We start from the raw sequence: 22,704 nt of genomic DNA on the forward strand, positions 1-22,704 counted from the left end.
CGCGCCGTCCTCATGATGCAATGGCTAAACACAAAGAAGGCCAGCAGTGAGGACACCCGGGGGTCTCCTCTTGTTGATTAAGTTACAAGCACAGACGGGCACTTAAGATTCACCAGCCCGTTCCTTGCCACCCGCCAGTGCAGACATGCTGGGGTAGCTGGAGAGAGGTGTGTTTGCTACCAGCACAGGCCCTTTGTGACACCTTTGGAGTTCACGTTGTCTTAGCGTCACGGCGTAGAGCCCACCGAGCGCTGACTTGACCCTGCGCAGTTAATTCAACAGCAGCGGCTTATCGTGGGACTCCTCACACACCTCAGGAGCAACACTGCGGACGATCTCACCGCAGATGAGGCCCCCATTAATTTCCTGGCTAACCCACCTGAACGATGGCTGAAACGTTTTTCATATTTTTCTGAACGGATGCTTCCATTTGTCCACAGATGTGGTAATTACACGAGAAGTCTGCTCAAAGGCACTTGAATATTTTTGCGATGGTCTGGAGTCTCCCCTATCTGACGGGTTCCCCCCCTTGCACCTGTTATTGTAGGCCTTGGTGGACCACAGAGACTAAACTAGATTGAGCGGATATGGAGGAGGCTTAAATGAGAGTCCTGCACAGAGTCGATAGAAATAAGCCAACATGAGAAGAAATGAGCCTCAGCCACAGAAAACAGACAGACAGACGGACAGATGGAGAGACAGACAGACGGGCAGATGGAGAGACAGACAGACGGACAGATGGAGAGACAGACAGACAGACAGACAGACGGGCAGATGGAGAGACAGACAGACGGGCAGATGGAGAGACAGACAGACGGACAGATGGAGAGACAGACAGACGGACAGATGGAGAGACAGACAGACGGGCAGATGGAGAGACAGACCGACAGACAGACAGACGGACCTTTGCTGCCGGACCCTACTGTGAGCACAAAGGGAATCAACAGGTTGAGGAGCATCCCTTCCCGTCTCTCCTGATTGGTGAAAGGGGAGATCACGTGACTAAGAGGGAAGTCATCCTTCAGTGCCTGAGGAAACACATTATGGAAACATCTGAGCAACAGTAAACCATAAACTGTGAAACAAGTAGGAGAAGTGAACAAAGGAAATATGGAATTCTGGTCTTTGATCAAACAGTGAGCCTAACGATTCTGGATTCTCACCTGGATTTGCAGTGCCACCATCCTGACCACAGCAGTGCTGAAGGGAAGAGGCGGTGATAGATATGGGCTCAGGTGCAACAATGGCAAGCCATCGGCTACACTGGAAGGTCCTACAACACCCATAACCTGAAGGAGGCAGAGACGATCGGGTCAGTAAACGGCTCACTCCAATTTGAGTGCCATGCTGGGTTATACCAGTTTATAGTGTGACCACCAGCACCAGGGGTAATCCACACGTCGAGATACGCTCTCCATTCTGGGACCGTAATCATGCAGCGTCTCATCGCCGGCCCCAGCTGCACTAAGGACCTTGGGATCAAATGTAGAAAAAGTCCCAGCGAGACGTGCAAGACGTGTGTGCCCCCGAGGTACACTGACGTTTACACAGCTGTGCAGAATTGTGGTTAGAATATCTAAGCAAGGATCTGGAAATGTCACGTCTGCAGAGAGGCCTGCTAGGCACCAGGCTTTAGTCACCTATATGGGGAGAGCAGGGAAGGAAGACAGAAGGACAGACAGACAGCAGAACCTTTAGGTCTCATAGGACAAGTCGACACATTCTGACACTTTGTAGGTGCAAAGGGCCTGCACCAGAGCTGCCTCCTCCAGCACTCTTTACAAAGACTTTCTCCTCCTCAGTCCCCAAAGTAAATCAGAAGACAGACCGGGGAGCAGATGGAGAAACTGAATACGATTCGGCAAACTTACCAAGTTCACACAGACATTAATGAGGGACCTCAGGTGTGGCAGGAAAGATATGATGGGCTGTCGCTGAAGGGTCAGGCAGATCCCCTCGATGAGGCTGCTGGCAGCTTCCCACTCCACCTGCCGCCTGTTGACACAAGGATTACAAAGGTGAACGTCAGGGCCGGACCACCGAAGTAAGGAGGCCGAGGCTTCGGATGTTCAAAGTCAGGCAGAAGGTGAAAGAGGGCACTCGGCTAACCGTCTGCCCACACACCATCCTCCATTCATTTAAAACGCTCTTCAAGGAGAGGTCTGCGTGTTAAAACGCTCTTGGGAGGAGTCGCTCAACCTTAAAACTGTACAGTAAGTGTACAGTTGGGGTCTCCATAAAGACATAGCAGCGTTAGAGAAGGTCCAGAGGAGAGCGACTAGGCTGACTACAGGGGGCTAAAGAGGATGAGTTAGGAGTCAAGATTAAAAGATCTGAGCATCTCTATACAGGAGATGAAGAGGAGACCACCTGAGTGAAGTGTTTAAAATGATGAAGGGCATCAGTCCAGTGGGTCGAGACGGTGACTTTAAAACGAGGCCACCAAGAACACGGGGACACAGCCTTAAACCTGTGAAGGGTGAAGTTCACGCAAACATCAGGAGGTTTTTCTTTACACAAACAACGACAGACACCTGGAATAAGCGACCAAGTGGTGTGGTGGACAGTAAGACATTAGTTAGGGGGTCTTCAGAACTCGACTTGATGTTAATAAGTGGCGAGGACTGGTGAGCTTTGTGGGGCTGAATGGCCTGATCTCATCCCGATTGTCCTGATGTTCTAATGACCTGCACAAAGCCTAATGTCCCAAATGCACCCTTCACAGAATGACATCGCCCCAATTCTGCTGTGGACGAAGGTTTGAGCGATGAAGCACTCGGCCTGCTGGGAGAACTGGACGCTCTTACGGCAGCAGTGGCACTTCAAAGCCTTTTTTTTACATTTCTAGGTATTGAGTGGCACCTTTCCAACTTTGCCCCTTGTATAATGTCACATATCTTACTAAAATGTCACAGCTGGAACTGCTTGTCCTTTATTTTGTGTTGATTGATAACGTTGTCAATATAGCCAGTTGCTAATCTGTCAAAATTATGGCACCAATGTATTCTTTTTTTTTTTTCTGTCCTAACTGATGACGGTCTTACTCCTAAATTCTCTCAGTATGTGAAATATGCAATAAAGGCCAGGGCCGTCTTAACAACATTGTAGGCCGGGCAGTGCACTGGCACCCCTACCGGTGCCCCTACCTACACAAGCACTCACAGGAATACAAGTGGAAATACATGCAGAGATAAGCATGGGACCCCCGGGCAGCTGCGTTAAGACGGCGATGATAAAGGCAGCGTGCTGCGCTAACTGAGCAAGTGGACTGCTGCTTTAATGCCCACCTCTGCCCTCTTGTGTGCCACCACTCGTCCAGGAGCCCGAGTGGCAGCTTTATGTGGAGACAGTCGCAGTAAGCAGCTGTACCTGCCAGGACTCCAACTGTTCATAATTGAGACGAGAACTCTCCATGACATATCCAATTCATGACACGTGCTGTGCCAATCGTTACGTCAAGAGCCCCTCTTTACACCTGCACCTTCAGTGAGGCTTCACAAAGACACTTCTTAGAAATGCTACGTCAGCTTTGTTCAGTTTGAGTTGATTGTCTGCTTTGTTATTTACTTTTAATCAAAATCAAGGAGCCACAAAATATAAAGAACACGACAGCCAATGAGCAGCAGCTACTGAAACATACAAAGGCACAGAAAGACGTCCAGCTAAGGGCAGTGCCAGCGTATCTACAGAGACGTGAATACACTCATCCATTGAGACGCCTGTCCGGACCCGACGCTAATGACCTCAGAATGGCAACAGAGTGTAACAAAATGACAGTGCGGTGGTCTGCGTCCTCATTTGTTCATGTTGTTTCTGGTCCTAGTGTGTATAGGGTGGTCCAATTATGAAAAGGCAAACACATCGCACCCGCTGTTAGACTGACAACCGTCTCCCCGCCATTTTGGAATGCAGGGCAGGTGCTGCCATCTATCGGCAACAAAAAGATTTTTTTGTAATAAACTTAATAAGTAATGAAAACTGCATAATTCGGTCTGGACCACCCTGTATCTAAACACTGGGAACTCCAGTTTCCGGATGACCTCTCGCCTGAAGAAGGGGCCTGAGTTGCCTCGAAAGCCTTTTAGTTAGCTTTGCTCAACTTGTCACTGCTACGCAAAAGAAAACGTCAAATGAGAAAATAAAGATCGACAGAGAAGCAGGCTTGCTTGTTACCTGAGTGTGGGCATCTTGTGTATCTTGTTGAACATCCGGTCAAGTCTCTTCAGGATGAGAATGAGGGCAGGCCTCACAGCCTCTGTCGTCCAGTCGGTGATGGGCAGCATCTCCATTATATAGCGTCTCAGGCCTCGGCTCTCCATCGTCAGGGTGTCGTAGGGGGCCAGCTTCAGCAAGGAATGGGCGATCTCTGCCAGCCTGAGGGCAAACACAACCAGCTTTACTTCGTCTATAGTTCAATGCTTCAGACTTGTCAGCTCTCTATACCTGCAAACCAAATAAAGTCACAAATGTCATCAAGACCTACAGGGAGGGGACTAGAAGTGGCAGAGCACTGGGTCTCCAGGATAAACCCACTTTCAACTCATCCGTCAGCACGGCGACAGAGCAAAGGGTGGCACGGCTAGCAGGCCTCTGGTTCAACAGAGCAGAATATGATGTCAGCGACAACACAAAAGAACAAACTCTTGTTGTTTTTATAGCACGCCAGTTAAACTATTCATTTTGCACATTTGAAGTTACTTATTGCTATTCATCTTTATTTTAGTTTTAGAGCACTGGATCATTTACCCTCAGCAGCAGAAAAGAGCAATCCTACAGGGGAGGCCACTGGTTTTTTAGTATTATGAATTAGTGGCACAGAGTTTAATGGCTGCAGTCGTTTTACTTTCTCGTATACAAAGTATTGTAATCATCCAAAGATCTGATGTCCAGATTGTCCGTAAATACCATTTGTGGAATTCCGTCAGTCTGTGTGTGTAAACACAATAACTTGAGTTGGCTTTCCCTCCAATCAACATACAAGAATTGGGTACAAAACGAGATCTCCGTCAACTTGGGGGCCGTTTCACTAACCAGAAGTGGTTATTCATGCAGCTGCAGAGTCCCAGTGATCCCACTTTACTTTTCCAATATGACTTGATTTGATTTGTTGTTGACGGTCCTTTAATGTACAGAATATAAACATACAGTCATCACCTTGTGCTTTATCTGTCCCCTTATCGGAGCAGATGAGACAGTCGAGCTCCTAATTTTTTTTTTCCTTGGAAAGAGTCAAGTTAAAAAAATGAATAGATAATTATTAAAATGATCATTGCTGTCAATTATAACACGACTAACGACTGAATTGTTGGTTTTCTAGATAGATACTGTATTAATCGCAAGAGGAAATTCACATTGTAACATACAGAATATACTGCACATGTGTATGATTAACTTCTGGAATCATAAAGAACAATAGGCTGAAATAAGGAGATTCATCTCTTGTTATCACAAATTCTTCTAAATGAGCACAATAATAAAGTGAGCAGTCGAGCAGAAAGACCCCTTTGAGTGGCTAACTGGGCAGATCACAATACGCCGGCCCTTCTTCTTCACGCAGACGTAAGTCTTGATTAGATCTCAACTGATGTGATCTGCCCAGTTAGCCACTCAAAGGGGTCTTTCTGCTCGACTGCTCACGACACTCACAATGGCTGACACTCTACAACACCCGCGCGCCGCACATAAAGAATCACAACACGACGGACGGCACGGGTGGCTCTGCTCCTCTGCTGTGGCCTGTCGCCCACCCTACTCACCTCATGTGTGACTTCATGTCCAGAAGCTCCAGTGATGTGACGCGGGGCTCACCGGCCACATTCTGCAGGATTTTGAGTCGAGGCCCACAGTGCTTGTAGAACTCGGTGCAGATAATGAGCAGAGACTCTCTAGGCCGCCGAAACTCCTCTCGAGCAATTCGCTCATCCAGTTCTTCACGCGGGAGGCCCTGGCCTTCTTCTAGGAGGTGCAGGTTATCTCTGGCACACACAAATACAAGGAGCTTTTAACGCCTGCTTCTTTTGGAGTGGTCTGCATACTTGTGCAGTTTCCTAAAGGTGGGCAGATTTTGCTAGGAGAGGAGGCACAAAATGGTGCCATACTGATGAAAAATAAAACCAACCTGGTGAAGCTCTTGAGGTGCAAAAAGCAAATCTAAAGACAACAGTGAGACTTTAAATTCCAGTGCTGTGGACTTGTGAGGGGGAAAGGCACTTGAATGAGGGATCGACTAACTTTGTTCAGGACCCACAGAGCAAAAGAAAGACCAAAAGAGCCGGAGATGCCAAGATGGCTCGTGTACGGGGTGGGCCTCTCGATTTGTGACTTATTTCAAGAGCTCCTAGCATGAAACGTCACACTCAAGATGTAAGGAAACTTACTGAGAGGCAGACATGCATAAGAAACCTCTTTGATTTCACACAAGTGAGGACTCGATTCAAGTCGCAGGCCTCGGATTGTAATCAGTCATCATAGGGAGTGTGGGGTCAATGATAAGAATAAAGGATGCAGTATTTAGATCTTACTCGGTGTCTCACGGTGGAGCCTACAAGTCCACCCCTCTCTTACGACATACCTGGTATTCACTCCTCCAGACAAGGTGTGGTTGGCCGCAGTTGCTCCTTTGTGTCCCAGGTCACCGCGGCTCATCTGTGGAGCTGTCATCGGCCTGCAGGGACATCACGTGTTGATGAACAGAAGGTCCAAACTCAAAGCGCTACACCCTGAATAAGCGATGCCACGGTGGCAGCAGGCACTGAAGGGCACCTAGAGCGACACAGCTAAACGATAACGTGATGGACTTTCACTTCAGGTAATCTGCCTTGTGCCTGCTTGTCTGAGGAACAGTCGGACACAATTAGAATTGTGACATTTCAAATCTTAAACATGAAAGTCAGTCTTGATTTCAAAATCTGTGCTCAACGCAAGTTACCTGCTTCATGATTTCATTTTGTATTTTCTATTATCACATAACCAAAGGAGGCCTGCTATTCTAGCAACGTGTCCTACAGTCTCGACTCCTCGAATCCAGTCACTCCATACGAGGCCTGTTGTCCTCTGTTCAAATGAAGCCTGAAGTCACTTTTTGCCCACCTAACATCAATGCCGTGTTTATTCCGTCCTTTCCATGAGCATCCCCATCCCAGTCGCTGTATGCACTGCAGGGCTTACCTCTCCTCAGCTGCCCGTTTTCCTCCACCCGCTCCCAGTTTGCTTAGCTGTGCTTCCCCTTTCCAGCGGGCTGTCTAAGCCAACGAGCTTTGTGGATACGCCATGGAGATTTCCCAGACGCCCCGAGTCGGTAGGCATACCTGGTGAGGGACTCCACGCTGTACAGCAAGGCCTGCAGGGACGTGGCCAGGGAAGCAATGATGGCGATCTCGTCCCGAGCCGCTGAGGCCGTCTCTAAGGTCACCGTCTGTTTCTTCAGCTTCTGCAGGAAGCAGGGAACCAACGCCTCCAGGACCATCAGCATCTGCAAACTGAGAGAGTGCACGGTGGGACGCCGGATCTGAGCTCGGTGCAGTCTGGATGAGCCCCCTGTCCATCATTATGTCTGCACAACCGGTTACCCCCCATCATCTCCGAAGTAACTCGCTAAACTAATCTCTGCTATGAGCGCTCAGTCATACGCCGCCTACGCCATCTTTAATCGGGCCCAACATTCACATGCAGGGTTTGTTACATCTGACATTTCACTGCCAGGACAATCGCGTCCTCGCACCTTCTGAAGGACTCCGGCGCATAAGCGACCACAGTGACACACAGCTTAATGGCCTCGCTGATTGAGAAGGTCAGGTCCTCATTTCCATAGCAAAAATCTGAAAGACAAAGAAACGCGGTGTGAGCGTCCATTCACTCAGTCCACTGCAGGCTTCGTCAGCGCCTCTGACAGCCGATTACCAAAAGAACCAAACTGATAAAGCAGCTGCAGCCAAGCAAATGAGAAACGAGCGTAAACGACGTCTTCTGTCATGGAGGAGCCAGCCAGCCAGCCAGCCAGCTTAATGCCATGGACTGTGCCGAGGCGTTGACCAAAACTCTGTGCCATTCACACCATCCAGGACGCGGGGCAGCTGCAGATGTGTATCAGCGTCTACAATAACGAATCCTTAAAGTGGAGAATTTCATGGAAACCCACTGCCACCAGTCCAGTAAATGATTAGTAAGGTTACGTTACACGCTGAGCACATTTATGGCACATTATGATGACACACAATCAGGAGATACTGCCTGCATGGAGGGTACCGTGGAATAGCATCTCCAAAATCTCAAAGGGTGGGCCCGACTTCAAAAGCTCACCTAATGATCGCAGGGGCTTCTCCGCCTTCACGAGCTCCAGTGCATCCAGGGGGTCAGGCGTGTCCCCCTCTAAGGACACCAGCAGGTCAAACAGACACTGGGCTGACACTCCTTTGGAGAGTCCACTGCTTGTGCAGGTCTAGAGAAAGGACACAAAGAAACGTCATTGTTCAGGGCACATCCATACTGCTGAAACAAAGGAGGAGGGCAAGACGAGCAAACCAAGACCCCTACACCACCCAGGTCACAATCCACGAGCCTTTTATTACAAGTCTGTTATCCTGGCAAGAGTTTATAAAAGTGAGGTCAAATCAGGAGGACCAGAGCTCAGCTCGGGGTCCGCAGTCGCAGTCCTGCGGGTTTTTGTTCCAACCCAGTTAGTTGCTTAATAAGAGGCCCTTATTGCTCCAGCGACACTTGTGTTTCACTTTAGTGGTCTCACTCGTTACGATTCTGAACCCTTATCGCTTATTTGAGTCTTAATCAGCTGCACCCCGTGACCATGTATTTGGGATATAGCGGGTTGGATAATGGATGGATGGATTCTTGGATTTGAATTAGCAGTAACATGCAAACGACAGAGGAGACCAGCATTTCTCCATTTAGCTTCTTACCATTGACGCCCCCGAGTGTGTTCATCACGCACTATTGGGTTTAATGAAATACTTGGAAGGAAAGTGAAGGACTGAGAATGACTCCTCCATTTTAGCCTTCAAATGGTTTGGATGAGATCCTTACAGAGGGGAAGAAAATGTACCTGACGTAGCAGAGCTAAAGCACTGACAAGCCATGAAATGAAATTATTGGCAAGGATTGCTTTCTAATTAAGCAAGAGGGTCAGAAGAGCCAGTGCGGCCCTCCAGGACTGGGATTGAGGACCCCCGGCTTAGTCCTCACATTGTGTAGAATAAGCCACAGGAACACAGGGTGTAATTAAAAGCCGTTGACAGAAGTTCTCCCGTTGGCTCTCCCAGGTCTTAAGTATACAACATGGTGTGAGACTCTGACTTTGTGTTTTCTTCTTCTTCTTCTTCTTCTTCCATGTTAAACCTTTCTGTATTGCACAGCCACTTCACTGCTATGACACAGAAACAGCGACAGGGCCCTTCGTAGTTTTACTTAATCCAAGTCAGGACCCCAGAAGGTCAGAGCCTCCCTCTCCTGAAGGCCACGGGTGCAGGGCAGAAAAAAGAAGTGAAGCTTACCAGACAGACCCTCAGCCCTGACACCATAAATCAGTCTTAATGTTAAAGGGTGTCACTGCCAACTCATTTCTTGTTACATTCGTTCCCCACTCACCGGAAATTCCAACAATGGAGCAACACTGGCAAAAAGCTGCAGGATGAAAGGCTTGCGATGGAGGATATAAAACTGCCTGCAGGAGAACTCAATGGCCTGTCTCAGCAGAGGGTTGCTCTCATAGTCAGCATAGGCCTGAAATGAAAATCCCAGAGGAGGAGGATGAGACGGCTCAATGGCGCGGTCGCCAGGCATAATGAACGTGCATTCTCACCTGCAGCATGGTGGGCAGGATCCACTGGTAGCCGCTGAGTGAGAAGAGGTGGTTGAAGTGGACAGCAGTGTTGATAACTGTGGCCGTGTATTGCCGGAGGAGGGCGCTGTCCTCCGGGTGCAGAATAAGGGCGCCGTTGAAGACATTGAGGAAGAGCATGATTTCATCTCCCCATGGATACTCACTCGGCATGCCTAAAAACATCTCCTCCAACAGCTTGATCCACAGGCTCTTATGCAGTGTATCTAAGCCAAATAATTCCTTCCCTATAAAATAATAAAGGCAGGGCAATGAAAGGAAGTGCATGGCAACGTCTTTAGTCTTCAGGGTCTCGCAGAACTGGCCGGGCCCTGCTTACATCACAACAAGGAAGAGCAAGCCGGAGGTGGTGGACTGGTAATTGATATACTGTACTGTACAGAACAACTGAAAGACCGCCCGCAGGGATGGCGAGGGGGTCCTGAAACACTTGTAGAGGCGTCCTTCAAAGAGCAGCTACAAGCCAAAGTGGCTGACCTTACAGATCAGTTCACTCGACATGCTTCTGAAAAGGCCTGGAATAATCTTTAACAACAATTCAAACGTCCATGGCACTACTGACACAGACTAGCAGGCAACAAGACCTACAGCTCTGGGGGGCTGCCTCACCTTGGGGGTCACTGAAGAGAGAGAATTCCGCGTCAATCGCATTTCTGGGGAATGATGGAAGTCGCAGAAGATCCTCTTGAAGAAGAGACACGTGGGATTGCTTATGAGCAGCTGGAATGTGCTGAGTGAGAGCAATGAGGAAAAGCACTCGGCCGACTTCCTCCAACTTCCGAGAAAACACCTAGAAAAAGACAAAGAGACGAAAGGTGCCACCAGGGGTCTGCTGCTCGACGGAGGCTAATAACAGAAAATGGGGGAGACTGAGAGAGCAAGTCAAGTGAGGGAGTAGTGGAGCAATATTAACTACAAAGTAAGCCGAGACGTTTGGCCTGGTAAGATGCAGTACAAGTGGCACGCACCTAAATGGGCAGACACGACATGCGCAGAGGTGCCAGAATGCCACCTGCCTCTGGGCTCAGCGTACCTGCTTCTGTATCAATTCCTGTCCTTTCTCCGGCAGCATGTGGACCAGATTTAGCTGAGGAGACACAGATCTGCGGAAGGGGTAAATATCTCGAACGTAGGTCTGCAAAGACAAGGAAGGAAGTGGATTGTAAATCTTAAGTGCAATGCCAAGACGTGACTTTAAGTCAACTATCAACCTGCATTTAGAAGATAAAAATGGCTGGCAACCTTTAAAGAAACCTAAAATCTAAACATATACCCTCAGTGCACCCTCTTTTTGTAGCCTACTCCCTTACTACCAACGAGGACCCCACCTTTAGCCCATCACTTGATGCCCATTCCTGCTGCACTTGCTTTTTTGCCTTTGCCCACTGCTGCCATCCCTACACTTTCTGGCACTGCCTTCTACTGAGCAGCTCACCCATCTGCCCACCATGCCTTCTCTTAGCCTTTTCTATTCCCCCCAACCTTGTTAGAGTCACCGAAAGAAAGAAAGAAAGAACTTCTCTCAGCATCAATGGCCTGTCAGAGAAAACTGGGACAAGTGGGAAGTGCTAGCCTGCCCAGTAACCGCACCGCCATTGCTAGGGGTGACCCCGCCATGACAGCCCCTTTCACAAGTTACACCAACAACACTTCACACGCACATCAGGGTAAGCAAGTCAGATAATCCAAGGATCAGGCAGACTGCTAAGTGCATGATGGGTGACCAGGCTGCTCGCTGGCTCGCTGGCTGTGGCGGCAGGATGTTGTTGCAGGAAGAAGCCGATTACCAAAACATTTGAACTGATTGCTCAGTTAGATTCCGTCGTTGGTGATTCGTTTTTCTGTCTTCACCTCAGTGATGTTGGTTCACATTTATTGTTTTTTCATAAAAACAGACGTAAGCCTTTGACGGCTGCGGAGTTCCCTGAATTTGTATTTTTATTATTATATTTTAATTAGTAGACAGTGCTGTGCGTTTGTGAGAGTCGTCAGTTAAACGTCTTTTATTGTTTCAGGACAGGAAATGCTTACTTTGTTGTAATGTATGAGATTCCAGCGCTTATCCATTAGAAAGTAATGAGCGGACTGAGCTTCAGGAATGTTGAAGAACTCCAGGCATTCCTGCAAAAACATGAAAAACAGGCAAACTGTGAGGGATTTGGTTTGGAGACTTTAACAGGACATCATAAAGTACAGTACACATGGAGCGGCCTCGACTTTACACGTCCTAATACTTCAGGCACAACATCCTTGCTCAAGGCGGGCCGCAGACATGAGACGACCGCAGAGGAGGACCATCACCAGCAGAGCTAAGCGCAGGAGGAGGCCAACCCGCACCCCGGAAGTGTCAAGAGAAGGAGCCAAGCTGGGAGTCTCTAATGGCCGCTCTTATCCACTTCTGTCCATTCCTTTGCAGCTTTAAGCCTCACCTGAACTCTTTCTGTTGTCTGACTGTTCTGAAGCACTTCTGCTATTTACTTCTTTGACTCATTTTTTAAAATGGCCGCCAATCTACAGCTTCTCCTTCTAAAAGCCTGGCTGGTAAGTCAGTCCGTCAGTCCGTCAGTCAGTCAGTCCGTCACGACTGACAATATTCAGGCAGACGCGCTCAAGAATGAAGGAAAGCTCACTTCTTACATGGCAGGAGTCACTAGCAGCACTTTGCCGTCTGGGGCTCCCCACTGCACTTCGCTCTACGAGACCCTGGAGTGCCAACCAGCTCAGACGCTCGCTCTTCTCTGAGGCTTATCAGGCCATTAGCTAGTCAGCTGTCACCTTCAACGGGGCCTCGTAAACCAGTGAAGAGACACGGACCCTTTCAAAGGACCCTTGGTTGTTTCTCACTGTGCCACTAAGCTCTACTGTCGTCTGTCACCGCCCTGGTCAAGCTGCGCCCTCGACATCGACTTCCTCAGGCCGTCCTGTGACAAGAGGAACACGGCCAATGCAGGACTGACCGAGGACCCCCAGAGGTACCTGATAACTCCATCGTCAACTGGCCACACTGACATTTGTATGTTTTGGTTGCCTATTTCTCTTTATAGCAGCTGTCTCTGACTACGTTGATAACTGTCCAGAAAGAAGTTCAAAGTATGAAGATCTGGCAAACAAGAAACAGAATCTGGACCTTCAGGCACCCTTGGAGTCCAAGTGTTATCTACTAACTGCAGGATCATCTTGGGCACACGTGTGCATCAATCACTGGGTGCCACCACTAGTGGTACTGGGACCGGAGTCGTCCACAGCCCTGAACTGGACAAGCGTGTTAGAATGTCCAGGGATGGTCCATCAAATCAGCGTCACGGACAGTCTGTGGTGGTCTTGTGAAGTTGTGCGACATGACAGCCGGCATCAGCTCTCTGGACTACGGAGCAGCGTAGCCAAGCCAGCCCACGTGTCAGGATTTAAATGAAAACGCTAACGTTCCAGTTGAATGCATCGTTGTCTTAATCTTTCCTCCATTACTTTCTCACGTATTAAATCTGAATGGCCGTGCAGTCGTGGCCACGACCCTGATAACATTCATTCAAAACGGGATTTCTGGCTTTTTGGCCAGCGTGACTTTCGATCCCCTGAATGTTCCTCTCCTCGATTTTAAAAGTAAAACTCCAAGCATATGGAAGTGGAAGAAGACAGAGAAGGAGTGGGCTCATCACCTTCAACAAGGCGTCAAACTGCGTGTCCTCGTGTACAGGAAGCTGGGTTGGGATGTCACATTCGTTTTGTCCATGGACGACTAAGGTCTTGGTACCTGTGGAAGCAAAAGCAGTAGAAAGACATCGCCTCGTGTCGTACAAATGAGTGCGTGTGCCGAATCGGAGCAGAGCCGTGAAAGGAAATCCCATTCCAGCTGAAGCCTGGGGGTCTCAGTGACAGCCGACTTAAACTCCAACTCAGGTCTGCATTAGAAAGCAATTCCTTTCATTTGAATGATTTGGATGTTTTGCTTTCTTATGAGTCTGAAATGACTACCAGACAACTGGAAAGAGCAGCCATACTTGGTGACCCACTTAACGTGCCATCTTCTTCTGTAAGGTTTTGGGGCTTTGTCACCGATGCATTTTCATTGTAACACAAGGAACGTCACAGCTACAGCTACAAGAAGGGACTTCCTCATAGGGCCCTGAAACAAATAAAATAGCGCAGTCAAAGTACTAAATGGGACGTTACCCGGCATGGAAGCTGTGACGAGGAGTTTGACTTCACATTGCTCTTTCTTCATGGTCTGCTTGAGATCCTTAAAAAAAAGGCCCTCCACGTATCCCACCACCTCCCACAAGAACGTCAAGGTGGCAGAAATGGCGTCCATCCCCCATTCACAAGGCGTGCGCACAAAATACATGATGAGCCCCACCTAAGCACAAGAAGGGAGACCCTCAGTGGTCACTGTCACTATTAACAGCACAAAAAGCCACCACAATTCTGTGCTCAAAACCAACGTATGGAAAGAGAGAGACGTCTACCAGGTAGTTGAAGAGAATGTGTGAGGTCTGGGCGGGCATGTCGCCGATGTTCAGCTGCAGCTTCCTCAGCATATAAATGAGCTCATCCTGAAAGACAGAAAGAAGGGGACACCTTGTACGAGAAAGTACAACGCGACGAGACGCGACGCTTGAGTGCTAACTGATGTAAACCGAGAGGAAGAAAAACAAGACCCTTAGAAAAGTGGAGATGCTCGGGGGTCCTGCCTGCAACGGCACTGGAGACTCTGGCGGACAGTTTTAGCCAATTCTCCAACGATAGCTTGAGCATGAAGGAGAGACCACCAGGAGGCCAGCTAAAAGACCCCCATGGAGGAGAGGGTGACCTGCCACCCAAGTTTACAGTTAAGGGGTCAACTGAAGCAGGGTGGGTGTGTGACTTGAGTTATCCTGACCCCCTCTCAGCTAGCGGAGCACAGTTGGGGGTTTTGCTCTTTTTCTCTGACGCCCTCCCCTTGGATCCACATCTTCAATGGAAACGTTGTCTTTACGACATTTTCATGGTTTTATTTTTTCCCAGAATGCAGCCACACTTTTCACAAGACAGGGCTGTGAACTGACCTGGTCCAGAATCCCTCAGTTCTGAAGCAGATGTTCCTACAACTTCATGACAGGCCTACCAGGACCTACCAGGACTGTTTGTAGGTGCTGGTGGTGCACATCCACCACGGAGTTCGTTGTTCTTTGGGTGCCAGTCCCACAGTGGGCACACAGCAGCGGCTGGCCTTGTTGAATCTCAGGGCCGTCTTATTTCTTAAATTCACCAGCTGCTAGGTCTGGCTTAGCTTTGACAAACATGGAAATCTTGCAACATTGGCTACCAAATTGTAACTGGGACACTCATTTAGTAATAAGCTACAAGATGGTTTCATTGAAGACTGCGACAACATTACACGTATTTAAACGAGCACATGGACAACATAAATGCATGCCAGACTTGCCTGCCTGTTGCTAACAGTGAGTTTCTCCAGAAAATGCCTGAGGACAAGTGCAGGGTCTTCAATCAAGCAGTTCCACAGCACCTGCTGAGCCACCGCACTCACTACACAAGAAAGGGCAAAAAAAAACAACAAGGGGGGCTAAAGTCACAAAGATGAGGTCAACTTGGGCATCGCTGGGCCCCAAATCAGCTGAAACACAGGGTGCTGCTCTGGGCAATACAACTGACCTGCCACTATCCCCTGGAGATCCAGCGGCCTTACCATCCCGGCGGGCAGATGAAGACCCTGCTCTCTCTTGTGCTGTCTGGCACCAGCGAGTTTGCACTTGGCACTAAGACACATCACGCCTGTAAATCGCTGTCTGTGTGTCTGTGCAGCTCAGGCTCGGCAGAAAGGGATACAAATGAAAAAGGGCACAACTCTTAAAATGGCAGCATGGCTCTATTTCTCATGGGCTGCAGGATGGCACTCTGCCCTCATCCTGGTCCTTTAAGGCCCCTTTCGCCTGCAGTACGCTGCACACCGCTGCCTCCACGGGTTCTCGGGCACACACTTCATCCGAGGTTTTTGAGTCGCAAATTCTACGTGAATGAGCTACAAGTCGGGCAGTAAGACATTGCTTCATTTTACAGAGAAGGGACGCACATTTCATACATTCGCTTTGTTCTTTATTTTCACAAAAAAGCTTTTTATCTTTAACTGCTTGTTTCTTAAGATCAATTAACAAATCAACAGCAGCCTCACGTTTCTCCAAATAGTCCACCCAGACAGCTACGTGAAGTGGGAGGAGCGCTGAATAGGGTGAGGGCAGCGCAGGATGAAGCGCGCCTGCCCTCTGGCATTCTGGGAGGACGTTGTTTGGCACTTTACTCTCTCTCTCTTTTCAGGGCTACAAGTATAGGTATGGGACTTGCCACCTCAGTGATGCCCGTCTCCCTGCATTGGCATAATAGTGTGGTTCGCCACTGCAGATGTGTTTTATCCCCTCTGTCTCTCTCTTTCTCTTGGCTATACTATAGTTGGCTCTCTGTTCTGTGCCACCCTTTTCTCTTTGGCAAGCCCTTAACTACCAGGCAACTGATCACAATGGGTTTACCAGCTTGATTTACTTTACTTTACTTTCAGCTCTTAGCACCTTCGTCTACTCATACCTGCCACGCCATCTTCCCGAACCTCTCCGTCCTCCATCAGGTGAACAATGGGCAAGACTGCTGCACAGATGCATGCTGGGAAGACCGCCTGTGGAGGCTGCAACACGTGGTGCGTCGGTGTGTGCTCGGTGGCATTTTCTTCATCTGAGGACAACAAACTTGTCTTTAGAACTTTAGAGGCTTTGTAGCCCACAAATCTCACTCTGTCTGTTTCTTCATCGACTTATTTTGAAAGTTGAACGTTTTCAGCTTACTTTGAGTAAAAGTGCACAATGGCTGGAAAGAAAGAAAGAAAGAAAGAAAGAAAGAAAGAAAGAAAGAAAGGCAAGCACGCTGATTTGACTTGTCTCTTTGCAAGTGGATCGCTTTCCTTCATCAGGCCTGTCATTTTCCATAACCGTGTACCTCAGTTAAAATCACAATGGCAGGAAGCCATTAATACCCTCAGACTGGGAGTTTTACCATCACCAGCTGCTCATGCTAACCGGACACGCAGGCTTCGAATGAGTGAGGAGATCAGCAGCTCATAAGCACAACGCCCACAAGAAGCCATCTTACTTACTACCACGGTGACCGAGGGGACAAACGCAGCAGGACGTCCTAATTCAGTTGTTCTGCCGTCTGAGACTCGCACATCTTCAGAGATCAGAAGTCCCAGGACCCAGCTCACCATCAAACGCCATCACACCACTCCTCCTCACTCCTGGGCATTATGTGCCACTGAGAGAAATCGTATTATTGGCCAAGCTGATGGCCGTGTTTCTGCGCTGGTTGAGGCAGATACAGGATGACATTTGAATCAGGGTGGCGTGATGAACTGGGGGCAGCTGGCCAGACTGGGTAACTCAGAAAATGAGAAGGAAGCAGGCTGACCAGACTGACACGGATCAAGTCAGCAGTCAGTCCAGCGAGTGTAGGTGACGTTGACTGATTTGTACGCACGTTAAATCAAAGTGCTGGCACTGGCCCCTCGGAGCGTGTGTATTTATTTCATGACCAGCGCTTTAATAAATTACAATGCGTGAATAAAAGTGGATAAAATGGAAGGTCTGGTCACCTCAGCACTAAACCAGCAAAGAGAGGAAGAATGGAGTTGAGAACACGACTTTGAGTTTGCGACTAAACATTTGCTGTTGATTTGAGTTGTAGGCTGATGCGAGGTTCTAACAACGTGCCCTTCTTACCGGACTGGCCATCTTTAGTCTGGGTGTGCCCTTTGGTAGAGGAGGGTGGCGCTGCTCTTTGTAAAGAGGGCCTCGCTGAAAATGGCACATGGAAGTCAACAGCTTCACGCTGTAACACAACTGCTGTGGCATCGATTCTTCCATATTAGTGCAAAATGAAAAAGCCCGAGTATCTTTAAAATGTTTTCTCCTGATAATTAATGAGCTCGGCTCATGTGAGAGGTGGCACCTGCCAAGCTGTCACGTCATGCAGTACAAGCCAAGTGCGATTGCTGCCGAAGAAGGTCTGCGCTGCCAAATTTCAAAGTGTCCTATCTGGAATGACTCATCAGTGCTGTCCACACCAAGAGGCGAGACACAGACCGACCACCGTCACCGTGCCATGAAATAAAGGAGCCCTCACCTTCAGCACTGGCCACTGAGCGCACGGACCACACCGAGCCCCTGCGGAACGAGTAATTCCTGTGAGAGGTGCTTGACGTGCAGGAAGGACTCACAGACAGGCGGCGGGATGCCAAGTTTGGAACTTCTTCTACTGGCAAGGAACAAAACAGAGCAGGTATTCAGGATGACACAAGAAAAGATGTCCACTTAATAAAGACAGCAAAGTACATGAGGTTCACGCTGCCTGCAATTGCACTTAATGCCACATGGCAGTCATTCAGAACTGGCAGATGCCAACACTGAGACCCTTATTCTAAATCCGTAGGTTTACAGCTGCTAAATATGGAACAGAACATAACAAACTTAAAGTGGAGCCATGCCGGTGACGGAGTGAAGCCAATTGGGACTTCTGGGAATGGCAGAAACGTGACATCTAGCTGGTGGCTCAGGGCCCTTTTGTTCTCTGCGCTCAGATCTCCTTTGAATCACTTCTCACGTCAACACCGAACTTGCTGAATCCAAAAAGGAGAGCAATGTGAGGAGCAGGTGAGCACGTACTGGAGTGGAACTGCACATCACCTTAGGAATCAGTGAGCAGAAGAACCGCTACGTAAAACTGTAAAGCAGCCTCAGCCACCAGCACAGCCTCTCAAGCACCAAGGTGCCCTCCGCTAGCCGATGCCAGGCCCAGGCATTTGAGGGCCACTATGGAGGCATCGTCTGCTTACTTTGTGCCTTCTAGTTACGCTGTGTTTGAAAGGCTCGCAATAACTTCAAGAGTAATAATAAAAGGCACAGAAGCCACTGCCACTTGCACAGTCGGTGCCATCCTACCATAAACTGGGAAATCTTTATGCCATTAAACTGGCAGGAGAATAATGTGTGCAATTACAAATAAAACGAGGCCCAGGAACCAAGAGGTGACATGGGCTTCATTCTCACCCAACTAAAATGTTCACCTCAGCCTAACAAATCATTAAAAAGGCTTCAGGAGACCAGAAGGAAACCAGTGGATGTGTACGAGGTGTTCACGACCCAAGGGACAGACTCCCAAATAGCCGCCCTTCAGTTCAGGGACACAAACAAGTGGATTGTCTGCCAGTGCATTTGAGCAGTTCACCAGCAGGGGCCCTCGTAGCGCCAATTTAGACACACAGGCACAGCTCTCTCTAAATTAGGGGGTCTCAGACTCTGGTCCTGGGGGGCCGCAGTGGCTGCAGGTTTTCATTCTAACCCTTTTCTTAATGGGTGACCACCTTTTGCTGCTAATCAACTCCTTTTCTTTTAATTTTAACTGCCACTTCATCCAGAGCAGTGTCACCTATGCCAGCATGCCAAGCGTCGGGCTCAAGGCACTACAAGTCCCTAACCCTGGCCCTGCCAAGCTCTTGTAATATCTGGTCACACTCTATGGGGTGATGATGGTCACATTGGCACCAACAAGCAGCAGTGGACTGGCTGAAGTGTCTTGTGTGGCCACAGACCTCCTGAAACTAAAGAGCACATGAAGAAGGAAAGCCTGCAGTTTATTCATCTTGCACTGACACTTAAAACAGAGCCTACCCCATCTAGCAGAGGGCACAAGGCAGGAGCAAACCCTGGACTGGACGCAGGGTGAACACACACACACACCTCAGGCCATGTAGGAGTGCCAGCCCACCTGACCTGCGTGTCTTTACAATGTGGGAGGAAACCCACACAGCAGACAAACGCCACGCAGGAAGGACCTCAGGACACAAGCCCTGGTCTCCTTACAGCGTGGCAGCACCTACCAGTGTGCCACCGTGCCACTCTAAACTCTGTCCCCGTGGCTTATTGCTTTGTGTAAACTTGGAGCCATCAATGTGGCACACATAAATGGCCTGCCAGTCTTTGAGTAAACAAAGTGAAGCTCAGCTTTCATTCAAATGGCATTCACAGAAACAGAAAAGTCATCGTCACCGCATGAAGCCGCACTCTCTGTTTTAAGACGGGGAGGCTCACCTTCTTCCTCTTGCTCTGGTGGGGGGCTGCAGGTGGGCTCATAGCAGGCCTCCTGGGTGATCGGAATGGCAGTGATGAGGCTGGCCTCCCTGCCAAGGCGCCGCTTCTCCTCCTCCTGCTGCAGGTTCTTCAAGATGTGCTCAGCTCGCTGGTGGGAGCGTGAAACGGCCCTCGCCGAGAAAGATTTCTGAAGCAAAGGAGGCAGCAAAGGGCATGAGAAGAGGCTAAAGGAACCGTGGAGTAATCAAGAAGAGCACGGGCCGCACGCGACTTTCCATTTCACGGGAGTCCGACGAGAAGGCGGTCTGCGGTGAAGTGACCGACTCACTGCCTCTCTCGTTGTCTTTCTTTATCCTGACACTACAGTGTGCCACCACAGACGTAACAAAGGTTACTAGCTGTGCCTACCTCATCATGGGGTCGTTGTCACAGGATGGGTGCCTGAGCATTTGCTTCCCAGACACATTTTGTAAGATCCTGGACTGGAGGAAATGGCGGTTGGTTGTAATATTCAGGGTGTGAATGTCTACTGTGTGCCGCTGCGTTTTACACTGTTGGTCATCAGCAAACCGAAAGCCGCAGGTCAATGGCCTGCTGTCTGGTGACCGAGCACCACAACACTGCGCTGGTGTGCCTTTCATTCCTTTGGGTGGGACTGAGGTTTTGACTTTTGTAAAAGAAATCACATGACGGTGGGCACAACTGACGGGCGTAGCCTCCTGTGAGCCAAATCTCGTCAGATCTTCTGAAAATGTAGGGATGGACGAGAAAAGCTTAAGAGAGAGCAGGCTATCAACACGTGAGGTGAAATGATTGACGACAGGTGACAGAAGCTCTCTCAAAGGGTCCTGTCCCGAGTCTCTGTCCCTCGTGCTCTTCTTATATTAAAAAACAAATCACACAAAGAGGAGCACAGAAACCTGTCAAAAACACAACTTCATCTTCATAGGACACATTTAAGAGGACGCCGATGTGATTCGTGTCGTCGTAAATGTATTTTGTGCCGAGTCCCGGCTTTGGTCGCGTTGTCCCGCTTACACGGTGTGTGTGTGTGTGTGCGTTTATGTAAATGTGCTCCCCTGGAAACAAAGGGGGAAGGATAACACTGTGGATCCGCGGCCCCTCATGATACCTGGTCCTGTCAATGGCGTCACCTCGCTATTTAAACGCAAGGAGGAAATGCTGCGTTCTACCATACAGGACAGGAGAGAGCAGCGGTCTAAAGCATCGCCCCCTTCACCTACCTGCCCGACAACAGCAAACCGCAGGCTCAGGATCACGCCATGTACCGAGACAAGCACGGCCAGGCTGACCGGGGAGAGCAGTGAGCCACCACCAGCTTCACAAACGTCATCCATTTCCTGTTAAATCTTCTGCACTTTTAGGTGCGTTTCGTGCCGTCTGTGTGTCCTGGTGAGTTCGTGTTCAGTGTGGGGTCGACGAAGGGAGGGAGGGAGGGAGGCTCTCTATTGTGTGGTAACGTAGTGCTGCACCACTTCTTTTTATTATTACTTCCCGCTGGACATTTTGGGGTTGAATGTCATGTCGGGGTTGGGTGGGGTGACATAAATAGATAGATGGAGTGAAAGGCGCTATATAATAGATAGATAGATAGATAGATCTATAGATCATTGTAACAAAATGCAAATCACTCCTAAAAATTTAGGCAACTTTACATCCTTTGAGGCATTCATTTTAAATATTAAAACAGATTTCAACACAATTCTAGTGCTAGTCTACAGACCACCAGGGCCATATTCATTGTTCATGACTGAATTTAGCAACCTTCTGTCTGATTTGGCATAAATTATGATCAGGTAGTTCTGATGGGGGATTTTAATGTACACATCGATGTGGAAACTGACACTTTTAGCAAATGTTTTACTTATTTGTTAAATTCAGTAGGATTTTGTCAGATTGTCAAAGGTCCAACTCATAATCATAACCATACATTAGATTTAATTATAACTTACAAAGTTGAAATTCAAAATTTAAATATTACTCCATTAAATGTAGTTATTTCCGATCACTTCTTAATTACGTTTGATTTAGTTCTGCCCATGCCAGCGCACTCGCAGATTAAAACAAAGACAGTGCGACATCTAGATTGTAATTCTGCTTCAAAATTTATAGATACCTTGAGTAAGTCGAGTGTAATTGTGGAAAACCATTTAGATCAGTTAACATCAAATGTAAACGTGGAAAACAATTTAGATCAGCTAATATCACATTATAATGTGACCTTGAGAGATGCTCTGGACACAGTGGCTCCCCTAAAAACAAAAGTGATCAAAGCACATAGAAACTCTCCCTGGTTTAATGAAAATACTCGAGCTCTTAAATTAGAGTGTCGAAAACTGGAGCGCAGATGGAGAACAACAAAGCTACATGTCTTTCAAATTGCATGGACAGAGAGTGTAATAAATATAAAAAGCCCTCTTTAAAGCTCGCTCAGAATACTATTCTACATTAATAGATAGCAATAATAAAAATCCTAGGGTACTTTTTAGAGCAGTGGCTAAATTAACAAATGGGAATTCAGATCAACAGTGCAAAATACCAACAGATATTAGCAGTACAGACTTTATGAACTTCTTCAATGAGAAAATTAAAAATATAAGATCCCAGATCTCAGCATCACAGTACAAACCAAATACTAGCTTAGCAGACCCTGTCTCACATTGCATTCAGCACTTTAATAATTTTAATCCTGTAACTGAGCAGGAAGTC

The 22,704-nt window shown here is 48.4% G+C and overlaps 1 protein-coding gene across 15 annotated transcripts in view; it reads right to left on the minus strand.

The window, feature by feature from the left end:
* Window positions 1–22,704, minus strand: part of LOC120530703 (protein unc-80 homolog) — a 101,642-nt gene that overhangs the window by 15,776 nt on the left and 63,162 nt on the right. For 13 of the 15 annotated variants that reach the window (XM_039755155.1, XM_039755144.1, XM_039755154.1 and 10 more), the window contains 21 exons: window positions 19,975–20,161; window positions 18,011–18,142; window positions 16,424–16,567; window positions 15,273–15,373; window positions 14,314–14,400; window positions 14,021–14,204; window positions 13,507–13,601; window positions 11,882–11,971; window positions 10,884–10,985; window positions 10,460–10,640; window positions 9,812–10,077; window positions 9,598–9,732; window positions 8,299–8,437; window positions 7,721–7,817; window positions 7,308–7,478; window positions 6,572–6,664; window positions 5,757–5,975; window positions 4,174–4,374; window positions 1,872–1,995; window positions 1,164–1,289; window positions 905–1,028 (listed from right to left, as the gene is read on the minus strand). In XM_039755155.1, the coding sequence (XP_039611089.1) occupies window positions 905–1,028; window positions 1,164–1,289; window positions 1,872–1,995; window positions 4,174–4,374; window positions 5,757–5,975; window positions 6,572–6,664; window positions 7,308–7,478; window positions 7,721–7,817; window positions 8,299–8,437; window positions 9,598–9,732; window positions 9,812–10,077; window positions 10,460–10,640; window positions 10,884–10,985; window positions 11,882–11,971; window positions 13,507–13,601; window positions 14,021–14,204; window positions 14,314–14,400; window positions 15,273–15,373; window positions 16,424–16,567; window positions 18,011–18,142; window positions 19,975–20,161 (2,998 nt within the window). The remainder of the gene's footprint in view (window positions 1–904; window positions 1,029–1,163; window positions 1,290–1,871; window positions 1,996–4,173; window positions 4,375–5,756; window positions 5,976–6,571; window positions 6,665–7,307; window positions 7,479–7,720; window positions 7,818–8,298; window positions 8,438–9,597; window positions 9,733–9,811; window positions 10,078–10,459; window positions 10,641–10,883; window positions 10,986–11,881; window positions 11,972–13,506; window positions 13,602–14,020; window positions 14,205–14,313; window positions 14,401–15,272; window positions 15,374–16,423; window positions 16,568–18,010; window positions 18,143–19,974; window positions 20,162–22,704) is intronic. The other 2 variants (XM_039755153.1, XM_039755142.1) reach the window with 1 other exon arrangement.

Source organism: Polypterus senegalus, chromosome 6 (assembly GCF_016835505.1).
Source record: "Polypterus senegalus isolate Bchr_013 chromosome 6, ASM1683550v1, whole genome shotgun sequence".
Classification (NCBI taxonomy): domain Eukaryota; kingdom Metazoa; phylum Chordata; class Cladistia; order Polypteriformes; family Polypteridae; genus Polypterus; species Polypterus senegalus.